An 18116-nucleotide genomic window follows, 5' to 3' on the forward strand; every position below is an offset into this window, starting at 1 on the left:
GTCTGCCTTAACCTCTGCTGGTCTTGATGGCTCTAGAAGTTTCCTTGTGGTGATTCCTACCTGTTTTTATTCCACGGGTTCTTCTTTTGGTAGGTGTGACATGAGGGGAAGGTCATGGTCCCCTGCTGGGAGCCATGTGAGTTCAGTAGGGCTTGGAGGCCTGAGAGGCCTTCCCTGGAGTCTGGGTCCTTCAGTCTGTCCCTCCCTCTTCAAGGTCACGCTTTCTGGGCTGCAGTGTTAAGCTGCTTGCCGGCCCTGCACCCTCTGGCCCCAAGGGCATGTCCGCATCCCAGAGGAGAACCCTGGTTCCCTGAGCCTCTGCATCCACTTGCTGTGTTTGGAGAGGTGCGGAAGAGGCCGTGAAGGTCAGGGATCACGGTCAATGGGCAGAACTTCAGTTTGTTCTGGCAGGAGGTTCCTTTTGCCAGAGTCTTCCAGTTTTTTCTAGATTTATCTTCTGAAAACTAACCTGTTTGGAGGCATTACAGTCTTGTAATTTTTTCTTCCAGGTCGTCTTGAACGATCCAGATGCCTACCCTTACCCAATGCTGTTGATAAAATCAGGATGGCTTTAAACTCAGTAAGTGGTTAATCATTACCTCTCTGGCCCTTTCCTGGTCCTCACTCCTCCTGTTATTCCCAAGAGCAGGTGTGGGTCAGCGCTTTTAAGGGCTGCCTGTGGGCCCCCTGTGGCTGTGTGCAGGGCTTTCAAGGCCTTGTCTAGAAAGGCTGAGTTGGGGCAGAGCCCAGAGTTGCCCAGAGGGGTCTGGAACGCCGTTGCTGCTGGGTAGGAACCCAGGTGCACACCCTGGCTTTGACCTCCCCACTTCCTGCCTTCACAGTTGGTGTGGGGGGGGGGGGGCGCCAGGTGTGTAGACAGGTGCAGCAGGGTGGGCCAGCAGGTGAGTCCTGGGAAGAGAGCTTCCTGGTGCCCCAGAGACACTTATGTAGGAATGAGGTGCTGGGTGGACTGTCCTTCCTGCCCCTGGGAAACTCTTCCCTGGTCTCTGTTCCCAGCAGATCTCACAGGTTCCTATTATGCCTGAAATAAGTGCATTTAGCAAAGACATTATGGTTAGTGGAAATATTTTTCTGAGCCAGGTGCGGTAGTGCACTCCTGTAATCCCAGTAGCTTGTGAGGCTGACGCAGGAGGATCACAAGTTCAAAGCCAGCTTCAGCAATTTAGCGAGATCTAAGCAAATCAGTGAGACCCTGTCTCTAAATAAAATATAAAAAAGGGCTGGAGATGTGGCTCAGTGGTTAAGTGCCCCTGGGTTCCATCCCTGGTACCAAAAAAAAAAAAAAAAAAAAAAAAAAAAATTCTGAATCCTCTAGGGAAATATACCTTTATTGGTCTATCCCCCTTTATAGGCTCCTGGTCACTGGTATTCACTTTTTTATTGGACCCCTTTGTAGTGTCAGACCCACTGCACTGGAATCCTCCTGGACTAGGTGCTGGGTGACACGCACCCCCCTGGGTGGAGTGGCATGTTCAATGGTTGGGACTGAGGACATCTGCTCTTGGCTGATTTCCATGCCTCTGGTGCCCCCATTTAGGTTAGGGATGGCCTGTCTCTCCATCTCCGTCGCTGCTCCGGGTGGAGTATCAATCTTTGGACCTTTGTAGGTGGCTTTAGTGGGTTACTAAGCGCAGGTTAACTGGGAGTGGCATCTGCTTCTGTGCTTACAATCACGTTCCCTGAAGGCCCCATTTAAAATTCTAAGCCTTCAGTGGCCTCTGCTGAGGATACCTGTCCTTGGAGGACAAAGTGACAAGGGGCAGGAGTTGGGGAGGGTTACCTGGGGACCTTGGGACACAGACAAGAGGACAAAGGTGGCATCCAAGGAGAGACCCAGCCATCAGCACTAGAGGGAGTCCCATGTGCCCTGTGTGAGGTGGGTCTTGAGGAGGTGGCTTTGAAGTGGGCCCAGGGGGAAGAGAAGTTTTTTTCTGAGAAGATAGACACCAGCTGAAGGCAGGAGCCAGAAACTCGTGGTGTGTCTAGGCCGTTCCTTGGCATTTGTGCATGTGCACACCGGCACCAGAGCTTCTGCTGCGGGGCGGCTGGAGGGTGTGGTGCAGCTCTAGCCTGCCTGGGGAGGTGGTAGGAAGGGGGCAGCTCTGCAGGAGGGGAGGGCAGGAGAGGAGCCCCAGAGTCACCAGCAGAGGCTGCCTCTGGGCAGCTCTGTCCACTCCAACCCTGTTCTGCAAGTGGTGTGCAGAGTGGTGCTTGTGCACCCCTTGGGGTTGGTGCCCAGGTTTCAAAGAGGTGATGGGTACTGAGGCCTGGCAGCAGGCGAGCTCTCAAACCCAAGATGATTAAGCCGAAGATGATTATCACTGGTTCCTAATGTTGCAGCTCCGCGCTCAAGGAGAGGCCCCGAGGAACCACAGGTCGAGGATGTTGGTCCCATGGGTTCTAATCCCACACTTCTGTACATTTTTTTTCTGTAAATGTCAGCCACTTTTTCTTTATTGCAAAATAAATAGTAAACAAAACAACATTGACAGCTGAGAATGGTTAGTTTGGAATTGGCATCTGGTTTTTCTAAGTAAACTGGTGTAATTATAGACACCCAGGCATGTCAGCATGGCCTTGCAGGGCCCCTGGGACTGGGGCCTGAGGCTGTGTACTCAGCCCTTTAGGGTCAGTGACAGCTTTATGTTATTTTTCTTTTCACTTGTTCAGGGGCCGTCCCCAGGTATCGGGCCTTACTATGAAAACCACGGATACCAACCAGAAGCCCTCTACCCATCGCAGCCGGCCGTGGCTCCCAATGTCTACACTGCGTATCCAGCTCAGTACTACCCGTCCCCGGTGCCCCAGTACACCTCCAGGGTCCCCACGCACACTTCGACACCTGGCATCTACCGGCAGCCCAAGCCCCCTCTGGGGACAGTGTGTACCACAAGTAGGACCCGTTTTGCATTTTTCTGCCTTCTTAGCAGGCTGTCACACCTCCGCCACCGGCCACCTGCCTTTCCCTGTCCTGCCGCTCAGTGCTGCCCACTCCAGGTCTCGCTTCCACCTGAGCGACAGCCACCCCCCTGGGCTCTGCCTTGGGGTCTTTCCCAACCAGCTTCTCCTCGATTCTGGCCTCAGGTTTATTGATGTGTCTGAGAAAATGGTGGCTCCCCAGGGTGGGACTGGCTGCTAGCACAGCAGGTCAAGGTCAAGACGCCCTGTGGCTTGGTGTTCGGGAAAAACGACCTGGGGGTGGGTGGGGGGTGAGCAGGAGGTCCACCACACCCCACCTCCTCTCCTGGCCTGAAGTCCCAGAGCCCGGGGGCGGAGGGCAGAGGGGGGTGGGCGGCGGGGCGTCTTCTCTGCCCCTGTCATTTCAGTGTCTGGAGTCTCTCCTCACCTTTCCCTCCTGGACCTCGGGCTGGAGCCTGCCCAGCTGGACAGTGCAGAGGAAGCTCTAGGGGGAAGCTTTTGGGTGGAGCCTGTTTCTGGTCTTGGCGTAGGCATCCCTGTCTATACAGCACGCAGAGTGAAAGGGAGATAATGGATGGACTTCCATGCCACCCGCACAGGATCGGGGGCAACACCACCCCCTTCAGTTCAGGGAGCCCTGCCTGCCCTCCCAGGCCTTCCAGCTCCGGTCCAGAGCTGTCACTCTGCCCCTCGCTGGCCTCAGTCACCCCTCACCCTGTGTCTTTCCCTCCCTCCAGCTCTGCCCTGTTCAGCCTGGCCTCCCTCCCCTACCACGCCTACCCTGTGCCCCTCTGCCCACAGCAATGTCTGTCGCTGCCCGAGGTCTTCTGGAGGGGGTTGGGTATGTCGAGACCAGTGGTTCTCAAACAGGGGTGACTTTGGCCCTCAGAGGCAGTCGACAGTGTTGCAGAGTTTGGGTCGTTAAAGTAGGGAGGGGACACTACTGGCATCGAGGGTTGATGCCCGTGCTGCTGCTAAACACCTGCAGTGGGTAGGAGGGTCCCCAAGAGAAAGGGCCACGGGGCCATGGTATGCCGAGGTGGACAGTGCCCAGGCTTGGGTGCCCGTCATGGAGGTTGGAAGGAAGCCAGGGTGAAGAGGACTGGGCACCTCGGTCGAACCTGCTGACTGTCAAGGGTCAGGGGGCACCAGGTGCCGTGGCCCATGTTGTGACCCCAGCTACTTGGGGGCTGAGGCAGGAGGATCATGAGTTCAAGCCCAGCCTGGGCCACTTACGGAGGCCCTGTCCCTGGTGCGACCCCCAGTAACACACACAGACACACACAAGCCATCGGGCTGCGGGTGAGGTCAGCACCTCCAAAGGTGGTCTCACACCAACAGTGGTTGGCCAGGAGGGCACAGGGCCCCTGGCCCCCCTCGCCAAATACTCTCACTTTCCAAGGGAGAATCCAGGGGGTGACAGAAAGGGACAGGAGCAGGTTACCTCTTTACGTGTATGTATTTATAGAAACTGTGCCCCATAAACTCAAAAATAATTTTAGTAATTTTCTTTCTTTTTTTCTTTTGTGGTGCTGGGGACTGAACCCAGGGCCTTGTGCAGGCAAGGCCAGCCCTCTACCAATTGAGCTGTATCCCCAACCCAGTAATTTTCTTCGTTTAAAATTTTTACTTATTATTTATTAAACTCACCTTGGTTTTATTTTAAAGATCATGTGATTACATATATCACAAGAGATGATATACATTTTGTAAGAGTCATCTTCAGCTTTGAGACTATTTTCCAAGTGATTTAAGTAGTAACCCAGAAGTACCCCATCTGGAGAACATAGAACCTTGTTTTTGTTTTTTGGGGCTGAGGGTAGAGAGCTCAGCTGGTAGAGTACTTGCCTCACATGCACAAGGCCCTGGGTTCAATCCCCAGCACCACACACACACACACACACACACACACTTAATGTATTGTTCTAGCAGCAGCCATACAAGTTTCCATTGGCACAGCAGCACGTATACATCTGAAAGACTGTTTGGAAAATCAAAGGTCAACCATCCTGTGATGCAAATAGTTGACTCTGGAAGCTGCAGGGCAGGGCCAGCCACAGGCCGCTCGATAATGATTAATGCAGGTGAATGGTAGGTCCAGCGAACCCTTCCGCAGCAGCCTTTGCAAACCAGGACCGAGGCGAGTCTAGCTGACCTCGCACTGGGGCAAATCCCCATCCAGAGGTAAAGCTGAGGCTTCCGACTGTGCTCGGGTCCCCAGGGAGACCTGGCACATTGCCACCCTCACTGGGAGGTGAAAGACGCCTGGTGTGATGACCCTAACTCACCAGACCAGGGATGAAAGCCAGGGCCTTGTTTTCGTGCCTGCTGGGCAACCACTACCGCTGAGCGACACCCCCAGCCTCAGCAAGTTATTTTATCTTAGATACAATGGCATTCAGGGGAGTCATCCAAGGAGAGAAGTGTCCTTGGTCATGGGTCCAAGAGGCCATTTGGAATTTCTCCTGTGAACTTCCTTTGGGCTCTACCCTGCCACCTTGAGGCATGGCCACCTTTAGCCAGATTTTGATTAGATCTTTGTTCGGGCACAGTTCTCAGGCCAGCGGCTTGGGCCGTACCTGTGAGGAGTGCAACTTCCCAGATGTCAATCAGAAATTCTGGTGACTGGGGACGAGATCCTCAGGGAGTTATTAAGTCTGTTACTGCCCGAGAGCCTTTGGAGAATCCGCAGGATGTGATGAGGAGAAGGGAGGAGTGGCTTTGACCCCAGCAGATGGGCCTCTCTGGCTCTCCAACTCCAGAACCTTAATTTCTTGCTCTGACTGACTTTTGGAAGCCCAGGAGCATATAGGTGAGGGCAGCAGGGGACACCGCCTGACCAGCCCGGCAGGGTCTGCTTAAATGCCTTCTTGCTGGGTGCGGTGGCACATGCCTGTAATCCTAGCAGCTCGGGAGGATGAGGCGGGAGGATGGAAGGTTTGAAGCCAGCCTCAGCAACTTGGTGAGTCTCTAAGCAACTTAGCAAGACCCTGTCTCAAAATAAAAAAATAAAAGAGGGCTGGGGGTGTGGCTCAGTGGTTAAGTGCCCTTGGATTCAATCCCTGGCACCAAAATGAATGAATGAATAAATAAATAATAGATACCTTCTCATCAAATCTCTCCCACCTCTCTACCTTTCTTTCAAAGAAAGCTTCTGGGAGCTCCAGAGTCTGAGGTTGCATGCCACATGGAAACTGCTGGAGGTGACAGGCTGGGCACCCTCCTTAGCCCAGCATAAGGGACAGATGTCTGAGGCAGGGTGCTTTCATGGTATTTGGCACTATGTTAGGATTTTTTTTTTTTTTTGGTGCCAGAAGTGCTTAACCACTGAACCACATTTCCAGCCCCTTTTATATTTTATTTAGAGATAGGTTCCCACTGAATTGCTTAGGGCCTCGCTAAATTGCTGAGGTTGGCCTTAAACTCATGATCCTCCTGCCTCAGCTTCTGGAGTCCCTGGGATTACAGGCGTGCGCCACTGAGCCCGGCTGTTCCAAACTCTGAAGCAAACTTTGGTTCACACCTCTGACAAAAAATGCCCTCTTTTTGTTTTGTCCAGAGTAAACTGCTGACCTTCTTCAAATTACTTTATTCTTAGCTGCAGTGGGCCTCTATTCTGCCCTTGGACCAAAGGGTGTAAGCTGGTGCTGTGTGATGGGCACTTTCAGTAGTGATGGGGATGTTCTATGCCTGCCCTGTCCAGTATGGTAGCCACTGGCCACGTGTGACTACTAAGTGCTTGGAGTTACATACTTTTATTTAATTCCATTTAAATTTAATGAACTAAAACATAAGAAGCCACAGGCAGCGGGAAGCTGTCTAATGGGAGAGGTGGTGCACACGATCAGCTCTCCAAACAGCCTTGGGGAAGACCTGTTCCTCTGCCCTGGGTGCCTCTCCTGGGACCATGACAGTGGGGGACACTGTCACATGGCTCAGGCTCCTCATTACTGAAGTGAGGTGCTTTTCCTGTCTGTTTTTCCCATTCATCATTGGCCTAGTTGAAGACCCTTTTTAGGGAGCAGAGCTTTTGAGGCTGGGGTGGGATTCATTCACCAGAGGTTCTGCTCTCCAAACAGCCAGGCCCCCGAGACACATTGTTCTTACAACGTCAACTCACATTTTTTAAGTGTATAAAACCCACTATTTCTTAGTGGCAGAAAGCTTGCCGGCACGTGTGGGCTCCTGAGCAGCATAGAAACAAGAGAGAAGAAACAGGGCTCCCTCCTTGGGTGGTCAGGCGGCCCTGACTGAGCTCGGTCCAACTTTGGTTTTTGATCTTACGACAGTGGGAAGGTAAACCTGTGAAGCCGTCTGCTGTTCCCTGCCCAGGGTTCAATAAATTGCACGGGATATTCAATGTTCCATTAGAAATGGGCTTTGGGTCACGTGGTTTCGGCCAGCCGGAGGCTGATGAAGGTGTTTGGAGTGCATTTAAGGCGGATGAGGCCCAGCCAGTCGGTGGGCAGGTCTGTGTGTCAAATGTACTGTCACCTTGAGCCACTCCAGCCGGAGGGAGGGCCTGGCAGGCTCCACGTGGCCCTGGTGCTGGTGGAGGAACGTCAGGACTGGGACGTGCTGGGGGAGGCGGGAGGGTCAGTGCTCACCAGGTGTCTTGCTTTCTCTTTTCTGCAGGGGCCAAGAAAGTACTGTGTGTCACTCTTGTCCTCGGGACCTTCCTCGTGGTCACTGTTATAGCTGCTGTCCTGGTCTGGAAGTTCTGTAAGTTCAGAGAACCCCCTGGGCCGGCTGCCACCTCTCAGCCATGGCTCCTGCAGTCCTGGGCACAGGGTGACCCTGCTGCCTGGGCTGGGGAGGCCCCAAGGCCCCTCCGAGACTGTGGCCTGGACCTTCCTTCTCATTGTTTGTTCCTGGGAGCAGCCCATCTCATGGGTCCCACCTTGCTGTGGGCTTCCTCTTAGCCTGTGGGTCACGGCAATCCTGGGCCATTTCTGTAGTTTGGACACACCACAAGAGGAACAGTTAGAATTTGCCAGAGCAAGGTGGCACCAGCTCTGTGAGCACAGCTGGCCCCCTCCTTGGGGCCAACCCTGGTCACTATATTCACTGGGTAACAGTGGCTGCTCTAGAGCAGCCCCGCCCCGTACCCTGGGCAGCAGGGTGTCTGTCTCTGCCTTTACCCTGGAGCAGTGGAGACATGGGGGGGCTTTGTGGGTCCCTGGAGTCCCCTGGGAGGGTCCTTCCCATCGGCCTTGTGGACATGCCATACCCAGCCCTAATTCCTTTTGTGCATGCTGGTGACAAGGACACATTCCCTACTTAATAAAAATTGGAGGAGTTATTTTTTTTATTCATGGGCTCAAGGGGGGATGATGGCGCTCCATGAGGTCCCCTTGGTCCTCAGCTGACGGTCTCCTTCCCGCCTCTGTTTCCTCTGCTAGTGGAGAACAAGTGCTCCGTGTCCGAGATGGAGTGTGGCTCCTCAGGGACCTGCGTCAGCCCCTCCTTCTGGTGTGATGGCATCGCGCACTGCCCCAACGGCGAGGACGAGAACCAATGTGGTGAGCGGCTCTGGCCCTGGGAAGCAGCAGCTCTGCCTGGGCAAGGGGTGACCAGCCAGCTCTGTCCCCGTCTTGAGGATGAGCCTGGCCTCAGAAGGGCTGTACTCGTGGTCCAGCGTCACACAGCAGGGTGGGAGGTCTGTGGCAGGGCCTGGGAGACTGCCTTCAAACCCATGTGCTCGCAAATGAATGCCACAGGGCCGCAGTGAAAAGCCCAGAAGCTGCTTAAAATATGAAGTTGGGGGTCACTGTGTGGCTTTAAGACAAGCTGCCTTTAAAGTCTTTTCTTTTGTCACAGCATGAGCACTTGGGTTTGCTTTATTTTCCATTGTTGGTCTGTCGATTGACAAGTTAAAGCCGTGCCACATTCACGGTGTACAGTGGGCTGCTGTGGCGTAGGGACACCTGCAGAATGGCTGCCCAGGCTACCCAACAGGCATCACCTTGTGGGGTACTCACCTTTTTTGCGGGGAGATCTCTTAAGATCTGCTCTCAGTGATTTTCAAACACACGACCTTCTGCCAACCTGAGTTGCCAGGTTGCCCTCTAGAGCTCTCGAAGGGGCTTCTCCTATCTAATAGAGGCCATGTCTCCTTTGGCCAGCGTCTCCCCGCCGCCCCAGCCTGTGGCGACTGTCACGGTGCATTCTGCTCCCCTGAGCGCGACTTCCTCACCCATGCACAAGTGAGAACAGCCTGTGGCTTCTTGTACTGGCGTCTCGCACAGCCGGCTGCCCTTCCCCCCAAGGCTCCTTGGGGCCTGCCAAGTTCTTTACCCGTCCATCTCCTGGTGGACGTGGGTAGGTTGCACGTGTGGGTGTGGTGCACGGGGCAGTGCTGGACGAAGGTGTGGCCGTCTCTCCCCTGGACCTGGGCCCTGGTTCACAGAGTAGTTCTGCTGATGCTCTTTCGAGGTGCCCAGCAGCTTCCCCGCGGCCCTTCCTGTTGGCGCTCACGCGGGCGGGAGCGAGGGCTTCTTTCCTCGCCTGGCTGTTGGCCCCGTCATCTTCCTCTTCTTCCTCTTTGGTGACAGCTGTTCTCACGGCAGCAAGGTGACATCTCACTGTGGTTTTAAGCTGAGACTCTCTCTCTATCTCCTGTTGATTCGTGGAGGTGGGTTCAAGGGCAGTTGGTGGCTGCCTGAGTGTGAGGGTCAGAGCTCCAGCCCGCGGTGCTCGTCTCTGCAGGCCTCTCCAGGTGCCCTGGCACCGAGGTGTGCTGCTGCCGCTCCCCGGGTTCCTGTTCTGGGTTGAATGAGTGGGCAGGGAGACCGAGGCGTGGTCTCTTCCGACGCCATGTCTCTGGGCTCTGCAGTGGGTGCAGCGCTGCCTCATTTCCCCAGAAGGGCTGCCTCCTCCCCCTTTAGGAGAGGGAAGGAAGGCTCTTGGTGGAAGGTGGGCTCTCTGGCTCCAGCCGCAGCAGCAGTGCCCCAAGCCTGCCAGCACACGCAGGACATGGGACGCCGGCCGGGGCTCCGCGTGCTGCCGTGTGTGGCTCCTCCCTGCCATTCTCCCAGTTCCACGTGGACTTCTCATTGGGAGGAGACGGCTGCACCGTCCTGCTCCTAGAACAGGCGGTTCTCACCACGGGTCAGCTCTGACCTGGAAGGACGCCCCAACCCCACGCACGGAGCTTTCTGTGCAAGGTGCGCGTGTAAGTGTGTCAGCAGTGGTCAGCTCTCGCCCTTGCTGTCCCGCCAGTCTTCCTGGGAATGTCGGAAGAGAAACTGAAGAGTGGCAGCGGCGACTGTAGCTAGCAGCAAATATGGTGCCCTTGGAACGGGCTCAGAGGGCAGGTCTCAGTGTTCTCAGCACGAAAGAGAAAAGGAGACGGCCGTGGGGCGAGGGGCGTGGGGGTCTGAGCGCTGCTGGTGACCCTCTCACGGCAGACACGGGAATCCAGTCCTCACGGTGCACCCCGGAACACACTCAGTGTTTGTCCTTTAGACCTTGGTAAAGCTGGAAAAATCCCTAGTTCCTAAAAGGAAGAGCAACAGACAAACTGGAGGCTTGTCCGGCTCCCCCTCTGGCTCCTGCTGTGGCTCCTGCTGTGGCTCCTGCTGTGGCTCCTGCTGGTCCGCATGTGGACGCAGCGGCTGGGGGAGGGAGCAGCCTGGGACCCCCAGGAGGCGGGACCCTCACGTCTCCCTCACGCTCTGCAGGGCCAGCTCCACCTTTACCTGTGGAGCTACGTTAGGTCCAGTTCCTTCTAAGGAACCCGTGACTTCATTCTCCGGGCAGCGTTGGGCTCACAGAAGGCCCAGCGGGAAACAGGTGGTGACTGAGTCCAGGACTCGCCCCACAGCATGTGGGTTTCCACGGAAGCACAGTGCAGCGTGCTGGTCACGGTGGCGTCCTCCGGAATAGGCTGCCCTGGGGTCGAGCCCTGGAAGCTCTGGCCCCATTGGTCTCTGGCTCTGCCCTTCGGGATTGTCCTGGGCCCAGGAGCTTGAGGCTTTTCAGATGGGCTCCCTGCACTGAGCGCTGCGTCCAAGTCTCCTTTGAGGCTCAATGGCCACTTTCTGTTTGTGAGGAACAGTGTCACGTCGGAGTGGACACCACACTGGGCACGTCTTTACTGCGCACCTGGAGCGGTGACTTGCTGGGTCTCATGCAGCACTGTCCTCAGGGTTGTTCCTGGTGACCCACGACCCACCCAGCAGTCCACCCCACCAAGGGCTCCCAGGGCTCCAGGTGTGGCCACTCCAGGGGGGATGGGCCAGACAGGGGAGGGCTTCCACTGCAAGGCCAAGGTCATTTTGACAAAACGTCCATTAATCTGGAGGCATTTAAAGTGCCCTAGATGCCAGGTCCTTGTTGCCACACTGGGTGCTCTGCAGAGCCCAGGGCCTGGACACCAAGAGGTCAGCTAGTTCCTTAAAGAACACTTAATTTTCACCCTCTGTCTTATTTATTTATTTATTTTGGGGCCATCAGGGATTGAACCCAGGGGCACTGGACCACTGAGCCATATCCCCAAAACTATTTTGTATTTTATTTAGAGACAGGGTCTCACTGAGTTGCTTAACGCCTCACTTTTTGCTGAGGCTGACTTTGAACTTGTAATCCTCCTGCCTCAGCCTCCCAAGCCACTGGGATTACAGGCGTGGGCCACTGCGCCCAGCTTATTTCTTTATTTTTAAGCCCAGTTTTATTGAGCTGTAGTTCACAATCATCTTCGTGAGGTGGACAGTGCACGGGTGTTTACACATCTGCAGCTGTGTGCGCCGTGGTCCACCACAGAGGATCCACCATCGATGGAGAACGTGGTTCCTGGGCTCCTGCCGCCCCCTGCCCTCCTTCCTCCCACTCTGAGGGGCTGGCTTTCCTAGACTCCTTCTCCACGTGATTGCTCCTAGCAGTCTCAGGCGATCTCTGGGCCGTTGGGACTGGCCTCTTATGTAGGGCACTGCCTCAGGGTCTCCCACGCGGCGGCAGGGTCACAGCTTCCTTCCCATCTGCAGCAGATGACAGTCCGCTGCACACTTTGGGCCTGCCCTGTTTCCTGCCTTGGTGGACACTGGGCTGCCCCCTTTGGGCTGTCGTGGACGGTGCGGCAGTGAGCACTTACGTGAGTCTGTGTCTGAACACCCCGTCCAGTTCTCTTGCGTAGAATTGTGGCCCCCTTCGTGAGTGCCCGAGGAGAGCTGCCCGGGGCAGGTGGCGGGACGCGGGTGGCAGGGGATCACCTTGGTCGGTGCCGTTGCCCGGGACCCAGGAGAGCTCTCTTCTCACGCAGTTCGCCTCTACGGACCCAACTTCATCCTCCAGGTCTACTCGCCAGAGCGGAAGGCCTGGCACCCCGTGTGCCAGGATGATTGGAACGAGAACTTCGCCAGGGCGGCCTGCAAGGACATGGGCTACAAGTGAGTCTGGTGCTTCCGGGGGCGGCCCCACGTGGAGATAGTGACCAACGGCAGAGACTTAGGACAGACTGTCTCCGCCTCCTGAGAAGGTGCTGGAGACCATGGTCACCTCCCGAAGCTGGTCCATGTAGGGGGAGGTGGACCTGGGCCTCCAGAGCTCGCCCTCCCCTGTGTCTAGTGAGCCCGGCCCATGGCCACCGCCTCAGCTCCCTGGCCGCTGTAGACCCTGCGACTCAGGAATGATCCCCGGGGCCGTAGTGCCCGGGCAGGGGTGCAGGCTGAGGGCCTTGGGTGGCTCTTTTCTGGAGGAGCCGCTCAGCCTCCGCAGAGTCTGCTTGGCTCTCCTCTCGGGTGGGAGCCGGCTGCAGCAGCGGCCAGGAGGGCTGGACTGGCGGTGGCCTGGCAGATCCTAGGCAGCTCTCACTGCCTGGGGGGAGCCACTGAGGGCTTTAGTCAGGAGGGAGTGTCCCAGGTTGGGACTCCCGGCCAGGGGCTCAGCAACATGGCCAGGTGTCTTAGTGTTCTCAGCTGCTGCAACAGAATAGCTGAGCCTGGGTAATTGTACAGAGCAGAGGGTTATTTTGGCTCGGAAGTGTGACCATGGTGCTCCATGGTGCCGGCACCTGGAGAGGGCTTGGGTGGGAAAGCGGATGGGCAAGTGTGCTCCTGTGAGAGAGAGGGTGACACAGAGGCTGGGATTGGTCCCCAACAGCCACCCTCAGGAGGAATAACCCCCTCCCCCAGTAGGCATCAGTCCCTTTGCAAGGGAGGATTTTGACTCACATGCCCCTTCGAGGTCCCACCTCCCCTGGACACTTACCCCAGGGACACATCTCAACGTGGGCTTGGAGGAGATGGACCACACAGCTGTCTCCCTGGGGAGGCAGGGCGGCCCTCGGGGCGGGGAAGGCTCTGTGCTCTGTGGCCACCTTCTCTTCCCGGGGAGCCTGTGTGGCCCTCCGCAGTCCTAGGGTATGTCCTCTGCCAGTTTTCAGAGCGAGGTCCCATCTGGCAGGAAAGTGCCACCTCTGCCGGCGGACGGCTTGGAAGAAGTGCTGCCTGGGACGAGGACTTCTAAAGGCTTCTGAGGTGACTGCTGTTTAAATAGCCTTTTGTTTTTTAGGAACAGCTTTTATTCCACGCGGGGGATCGTGGATGACAGCGGTGCCGCGAGCTTCATGAAGCTGAACACGAGTGCTGGCACCGTCGATCTCTATAAAAAGCTCTACCACAGGTGTGACCCCTGGACATCACTGTCCCACGTTGATTTCTTTAAGCTGCTGTTCTGGATGTGGATGAGTTCCGCACTGGGAGGAGTTTGGAAGCTAAGCAGGACAGGCTGCTCTCAGCAGCTCCAGATTTGTTCTTGGGAAGAGATTGACACTTATTTGCCATTTTGTTTGTGACCTCTGCTGTCTGCCCTGTTATTGGTAGTTGACTTTTTTTCATTCTTCAGGTACCAGAGGTGTACGTACATATGCTAGGGAATATGCATCTGTTACCTTTTTGTTACTATAACAAGACACTTGAGGCAGACTACTTTATAAAGACTGGAGATTTATTTTGGCTCATGGCTCTAGAAGTAGAAGGTCCAAACAGTGTGGCACAGGCACTGGCAAGGGCACCTTGGACCACATCACCTCATGAGGGGAGCACCTGTCTTGTGGGTCTCCTTCCACTTCCTTATACAGCCACCAGGTTTAAAGCAATGACCTCATCTAATCTAAGCTTTCCAAGGGCCCCATCTTTAAACACCATAGTTGGATTAAGTTCCTGCCCTCTTAATGCCACTAACGTAAGACTCCAGATGAGTCTGGGGACAGATCACATTTAGTCCATAGGTAGGAATCCACGAGAATAACATCTCAGGGTCGGGTCCGTCACAGCAGGGGCCTGGCACAGGTGGCTAGTTCCATTTGGCAAATATTTCCCGCACCCCAAGGCTAAGCTGTGACCCTGCGCAGGTCACGGTGGGTGCCATGGGTGGCAGGGAGCTCCAGGGCAGTCACTGACAGCGGCTGCACTGGCCAGGAGGGCAGGGAGGGACTGGCCACCCCTCTGCCAGTCCCCTGCAGGCCCCTGCTCTTGTCAGAACACTTGTCATCCTGGAGGGTGCAGTGTGCTTTGCACATGAGGTTTCTCACCCCCAGGTCCTGTCACTTGTCCCTAGGGGTTTACTGTCACCTAGGCTCCAGCTCCGAGGTGACCCACTTCTCCTTGTGTGGAGGTGGGCACTGGTGTGTGTTGCTGGTGGCTCTGTCCAAGGTGGGGTGGGGCGCTGACCTCTGCCGCAGCCTCACTGTCCTGGGACCAGGGCAGGGCTGCGCCTGCAGGCCAGGTGGACCGTCCACACAGCGGGGCCAAACACAGCTGCCTGCTCTGCACATGCCGGCGGTTCTTTGTGTTTCTCCCTTACATGGAAGTCAGGCAGCCAAGAAAAGCCAGGCACCCGGGGGCGGGCAGAGCAGGGGAGGGGAGAAGCTGCCGTCCCTTGGCAAGAGCCCTGGGAACTCGCAAGGTGGCTGCCAGGCTTGGAGGAAAGAAGAGAAGGTCATTGTCTAGAGTGTCGCCTGTCGGCATGGCAGGCTCAGGTGGGGTCCCTCAGAGCCGCCCATGATGCTTGAGTCTCCAGGGTAGCTCCTTGCCAGGGTCTCCTGAATAACTGCGGCGTTCCCAGGTGCTGCTGGCTGTGGTGGCACCCGTGGACATTAGGGTCCTCAGGCAGCGTCTCCCTCCAGCAGGAGTCTGCCTCTGTGCAGCCTCTCTGGTGCCTCACAACTGGGGACGCCCTGGAACACAGCTGTTGTGGCCAGGGCACCTGGCGGGCACCTGGGTGGCTCTAGGCTGGGGCAGTGCCAGGCAATGTGGGATTCGGGGACGTGCTGCCTTTGGTGCAGTTCTCCAAGGGAGCTGGAACGCACGAAGCTCAGGCTGTGTCGGTGACACTGTGGCTGCCAGCCTCCCGAGGCTGGCTCATGTGTGTGCCTTGGGCAAGGTCCCTGCCGCGTCTAGACACGTCATGGCATGGGTGAGTGTCCTGCTCTGTGTCCGTCAGAGTGGTCTGGTCACTGCAAAACAGATTTTGTCCAATGGAACCCACACCCCAGTGGTCAGTGCTGGCGCAGCTCTGGTGTCCCGGCCTGAGGCCCCCTCCTCAGTGTATGGGACTGTTCTCTATTGGACAGGGATGGAAGGCACCCCTTCTTTCTTTGTCGTTCATAACCAAGGACGTTGACTCTGGACAAGTGGCTCTTTCCTTCTACCAGGCTGAGCATTGGTCATATTGCCTTCAGCACACACGGTGTCACCATCTGAAGGCACGTTTCCCAGTGAATAGCCTCCTGTCACTAGCAGGTGGCCTGGGTTCTAAGGACAAAAGGGACACCATCACTTCTGCGGGCCTCCCCTCCCGGCCAGCTGGATTGGCCCTGCACGTTGAGTACCTTTGTCTGAGAAGCTTGGCACCACAAATGATTCACATTTCAGATTTTCCAGTTGGAATCTTTGCATGTCTGCAGTGATCCACTTGAGGACGGGGTCAAAGTCTCGTCACAAAACCATGGAGTTGTCTGTGTCTTGTGCACATAGGCTGAGGGTGATTTGAGGTGACAGTTTTGATAGGCCTGCATTGGACGGTGACCCATCACATGGGTCAGATGCCGAGGAATTTTCCACTGTGCTCCCAAGTAGTTGTTTGAAAAGGTTCGAATTTGGAGCATTTCTGATTTCAGTTTTCAAATGAGGGATGCTCAATCTGCATGATTGTTATTTTTCCAGTGAGGAATTTAGGAACAGGAGGTTTAAGGAACTTGCTCAGTATTGAACAGCTGAGATTTGACCTGGTACTTTGACTCAGTGGCACCCTTTTTTAAATTGTCCCTTTTATAGATCTAGTTGTCTTTCTGAAGCCTTCAGGGGTGGACACTTTTGTTCTGGGGAGACAGGAGAGACAACAGGGGGAGGAGATCTCATTTCTGAGTATTTGCGAGCCAGGCATCTCCTCCTTTATCAGCTGACAGAATTCCCCTCTTCTCTTTCAGTGATAGCTGCTCCTCAAACACAGTGGTTTCTTTACGCTGCGTGGGTAAGTACTTCTCAGCTTATCTCGTATTTCTAAGCAGGAAACATCGTGCATCTTCACAGAAGTGTTCCGCTGTGTCTTTAGGGGACACATCCAGGCCACGGCGAGGGAGTGGCTGGGATGTGTCCAGAGCCCCGTGGTTCCATTGACAATCTGGGTGTACTTGAGCTGTCTTTAGCAGTGGTCCAAGAGCATGCCACCGTGGTCAGGAACCTGATGGCCTGTTCTTTGTGCCCCCCTGAGCCAAAGGCTTCCTGGGACTCCCTCGCCAGGAGAGAAGGGGCATCGTCAGAGAGCCTCTGTGTAGACCTGGGGTTTGAGCCCAACACCCCTGGCAGGTTCATGACAGTGCCACCACCTGGCCATCTGGTGCTCGGTAGCCACTGGGCCTTGGAAGGAGAGAGCCCAGATGCCAAGCTCCCTTCCTTTCCCCTCGGGACGCGGCTTCAGCTGGGCGGCACATCTCTCTTCGGATTAGCATGGTTCCCAAGCCCTGGAAGCATGGGCCTGCCTGGCCTGCTCCCTGACGCTGGGTGCTGGTCCCGAGGCTCAGCCGCTCATTGGACGAGCTAAAGCCAACAGAATCAATGGCTCCCGGCAAGACTGCGCTCAGTGCCCTCTAGGTAGGGGTGTCCACACGGCCCGTAGAGGCCTGCCGCCCGCCCCACACCCACGTCCCTCCCATGGGAAAGGAGACCCCAATGAGGAGGCACATGAAGGAGCCCTGACGGGTGCTCCTAGGAGCCGGGTCACACTCCTCAGGCGCCAACAGGCCACGCCGGAAGCACTTGGCCAGTGGACCCCACACCTGCCACCTGGGAAGGGACTTCCCACGGCTTCCCATGCCCGCCCTCCATCCCTTTCTCCTGATCCCTTGGCTCTGGTCCATTAGACGGTCCCCCAGTGCCTCCAGGGCTGCCAGAGGGGCACCCAGGCATTAGAGAGGCAGCTCTCCTGCCAGCAGAAGACACTGGCCTCAGGTACAACCACCCTCACCTGGAGGACTCCCAGGCCTGGCTACCCACAGTGAGGCACACCACACTCAGGCCACACAGCTTCCCTGCCCTCACCATTCCTCGCTCACCTCCTCAGTCATGGCCTCACCCAGTCCTCACTCTCCCCCTCACGCCCTCCTCACTCTCCCCCTCACTCTCCCCTCACTCCTCCTCACTCTCCCCTCACTCCTCCTCACTCTCCTCCTCACCAACTCCTCACTCTCTTCCTCACTTACCTCTCACTCCCCTCTTACTTACCTCCTTAGTCACCCCTCACTCTCCTCCCTCATTCACCCCTCACTCCCCTCTTAGTTACCTTCTCACTCACCTCCTCACTCCCTCCTCACTCTCCTCACTCTCATTCTCACTGTCGCCCTCACTCTCCCCCTCACTCCCTCCTCACTCCCTCCTCACTCTCCCCCTCACTCTCACCCTTACTCTCACCCTCACTCCCTCCTCACTCTCCCCCTCACTCTCCCCCTCACTCCCTCCTCACTCCTCCTCACTCTCCCCCTCACTCTCCCCCTCACTCTCCCCCTCACTCCCTCCTCACTCTCCTCCTCACTCTCCCCCTCACTCTCCCCCTCACTCTCCCCCTCACTCCCTCCTCACTCTCCCCTCACTCTCCCCTCACTCTCCCCCCTCACTCCCTCCTCACTCTCCTCCCCACCCAACTCCTCACTCTCTTCCTCACTTACCTCTCACTCCCCTATT

At 56.2% G+C, this 18116-nt stretch overlaps 1 protein-coding gene across 1 annotated transcript in view; it reads left to right on the forward strand.

The window, feature by feature from the left end:
* Window positions 1-550: 550 nt before the first annotated feature.
* The window catches only part of Tmprss2 (transmembrane serine protease 2), a 26097-nt gene continuing 8531 nt past the window's right edge, over window positions 551-18116 (forward strand). Inside the window, exons 1-7 of the mRNA XM_071615767.1 lie at window positions 551-580; window positions 2692-2914; window positions 7576-7662; window positions 8343-8462; window positions 12200-12326; window positions 13450-13560; window positions 16367-16410. Of these exons, the coding sequence (XP_071471868.1) occupies window positions 566-580; window positions 2692-2914; window positions 7576-7662; window positions 8343-8462; window positions 12200-12326; window positions 13450-13560; window positions 16367-16410 (727 nt within the window). The 5' untranslated portion in view covers window positions 551-565. The remainder of the gene's footprint in view (window positions 581-2691; window positions 2915-7575; window positions 7663-8342; window positions 8463-12199; window positions 12327-13449; window positions 13561-16366; window positions 16411-18116) is intronic.

The sequence above is a fragment of the Marmota flaviventris genome, chromosome 8 (assembly GCF_047511675.1).
Source record: "Marmota flaviventris isolate mMarFla1 chromosome 8, mMarFla1.hap1, whole genome shotgun sequence".
Lineage (NCBI taxonomy): Eukaryota > Metazoa > Chordata > Mammalia > Rodentia > Sciuridae > Marmota > Marmota flaviventris.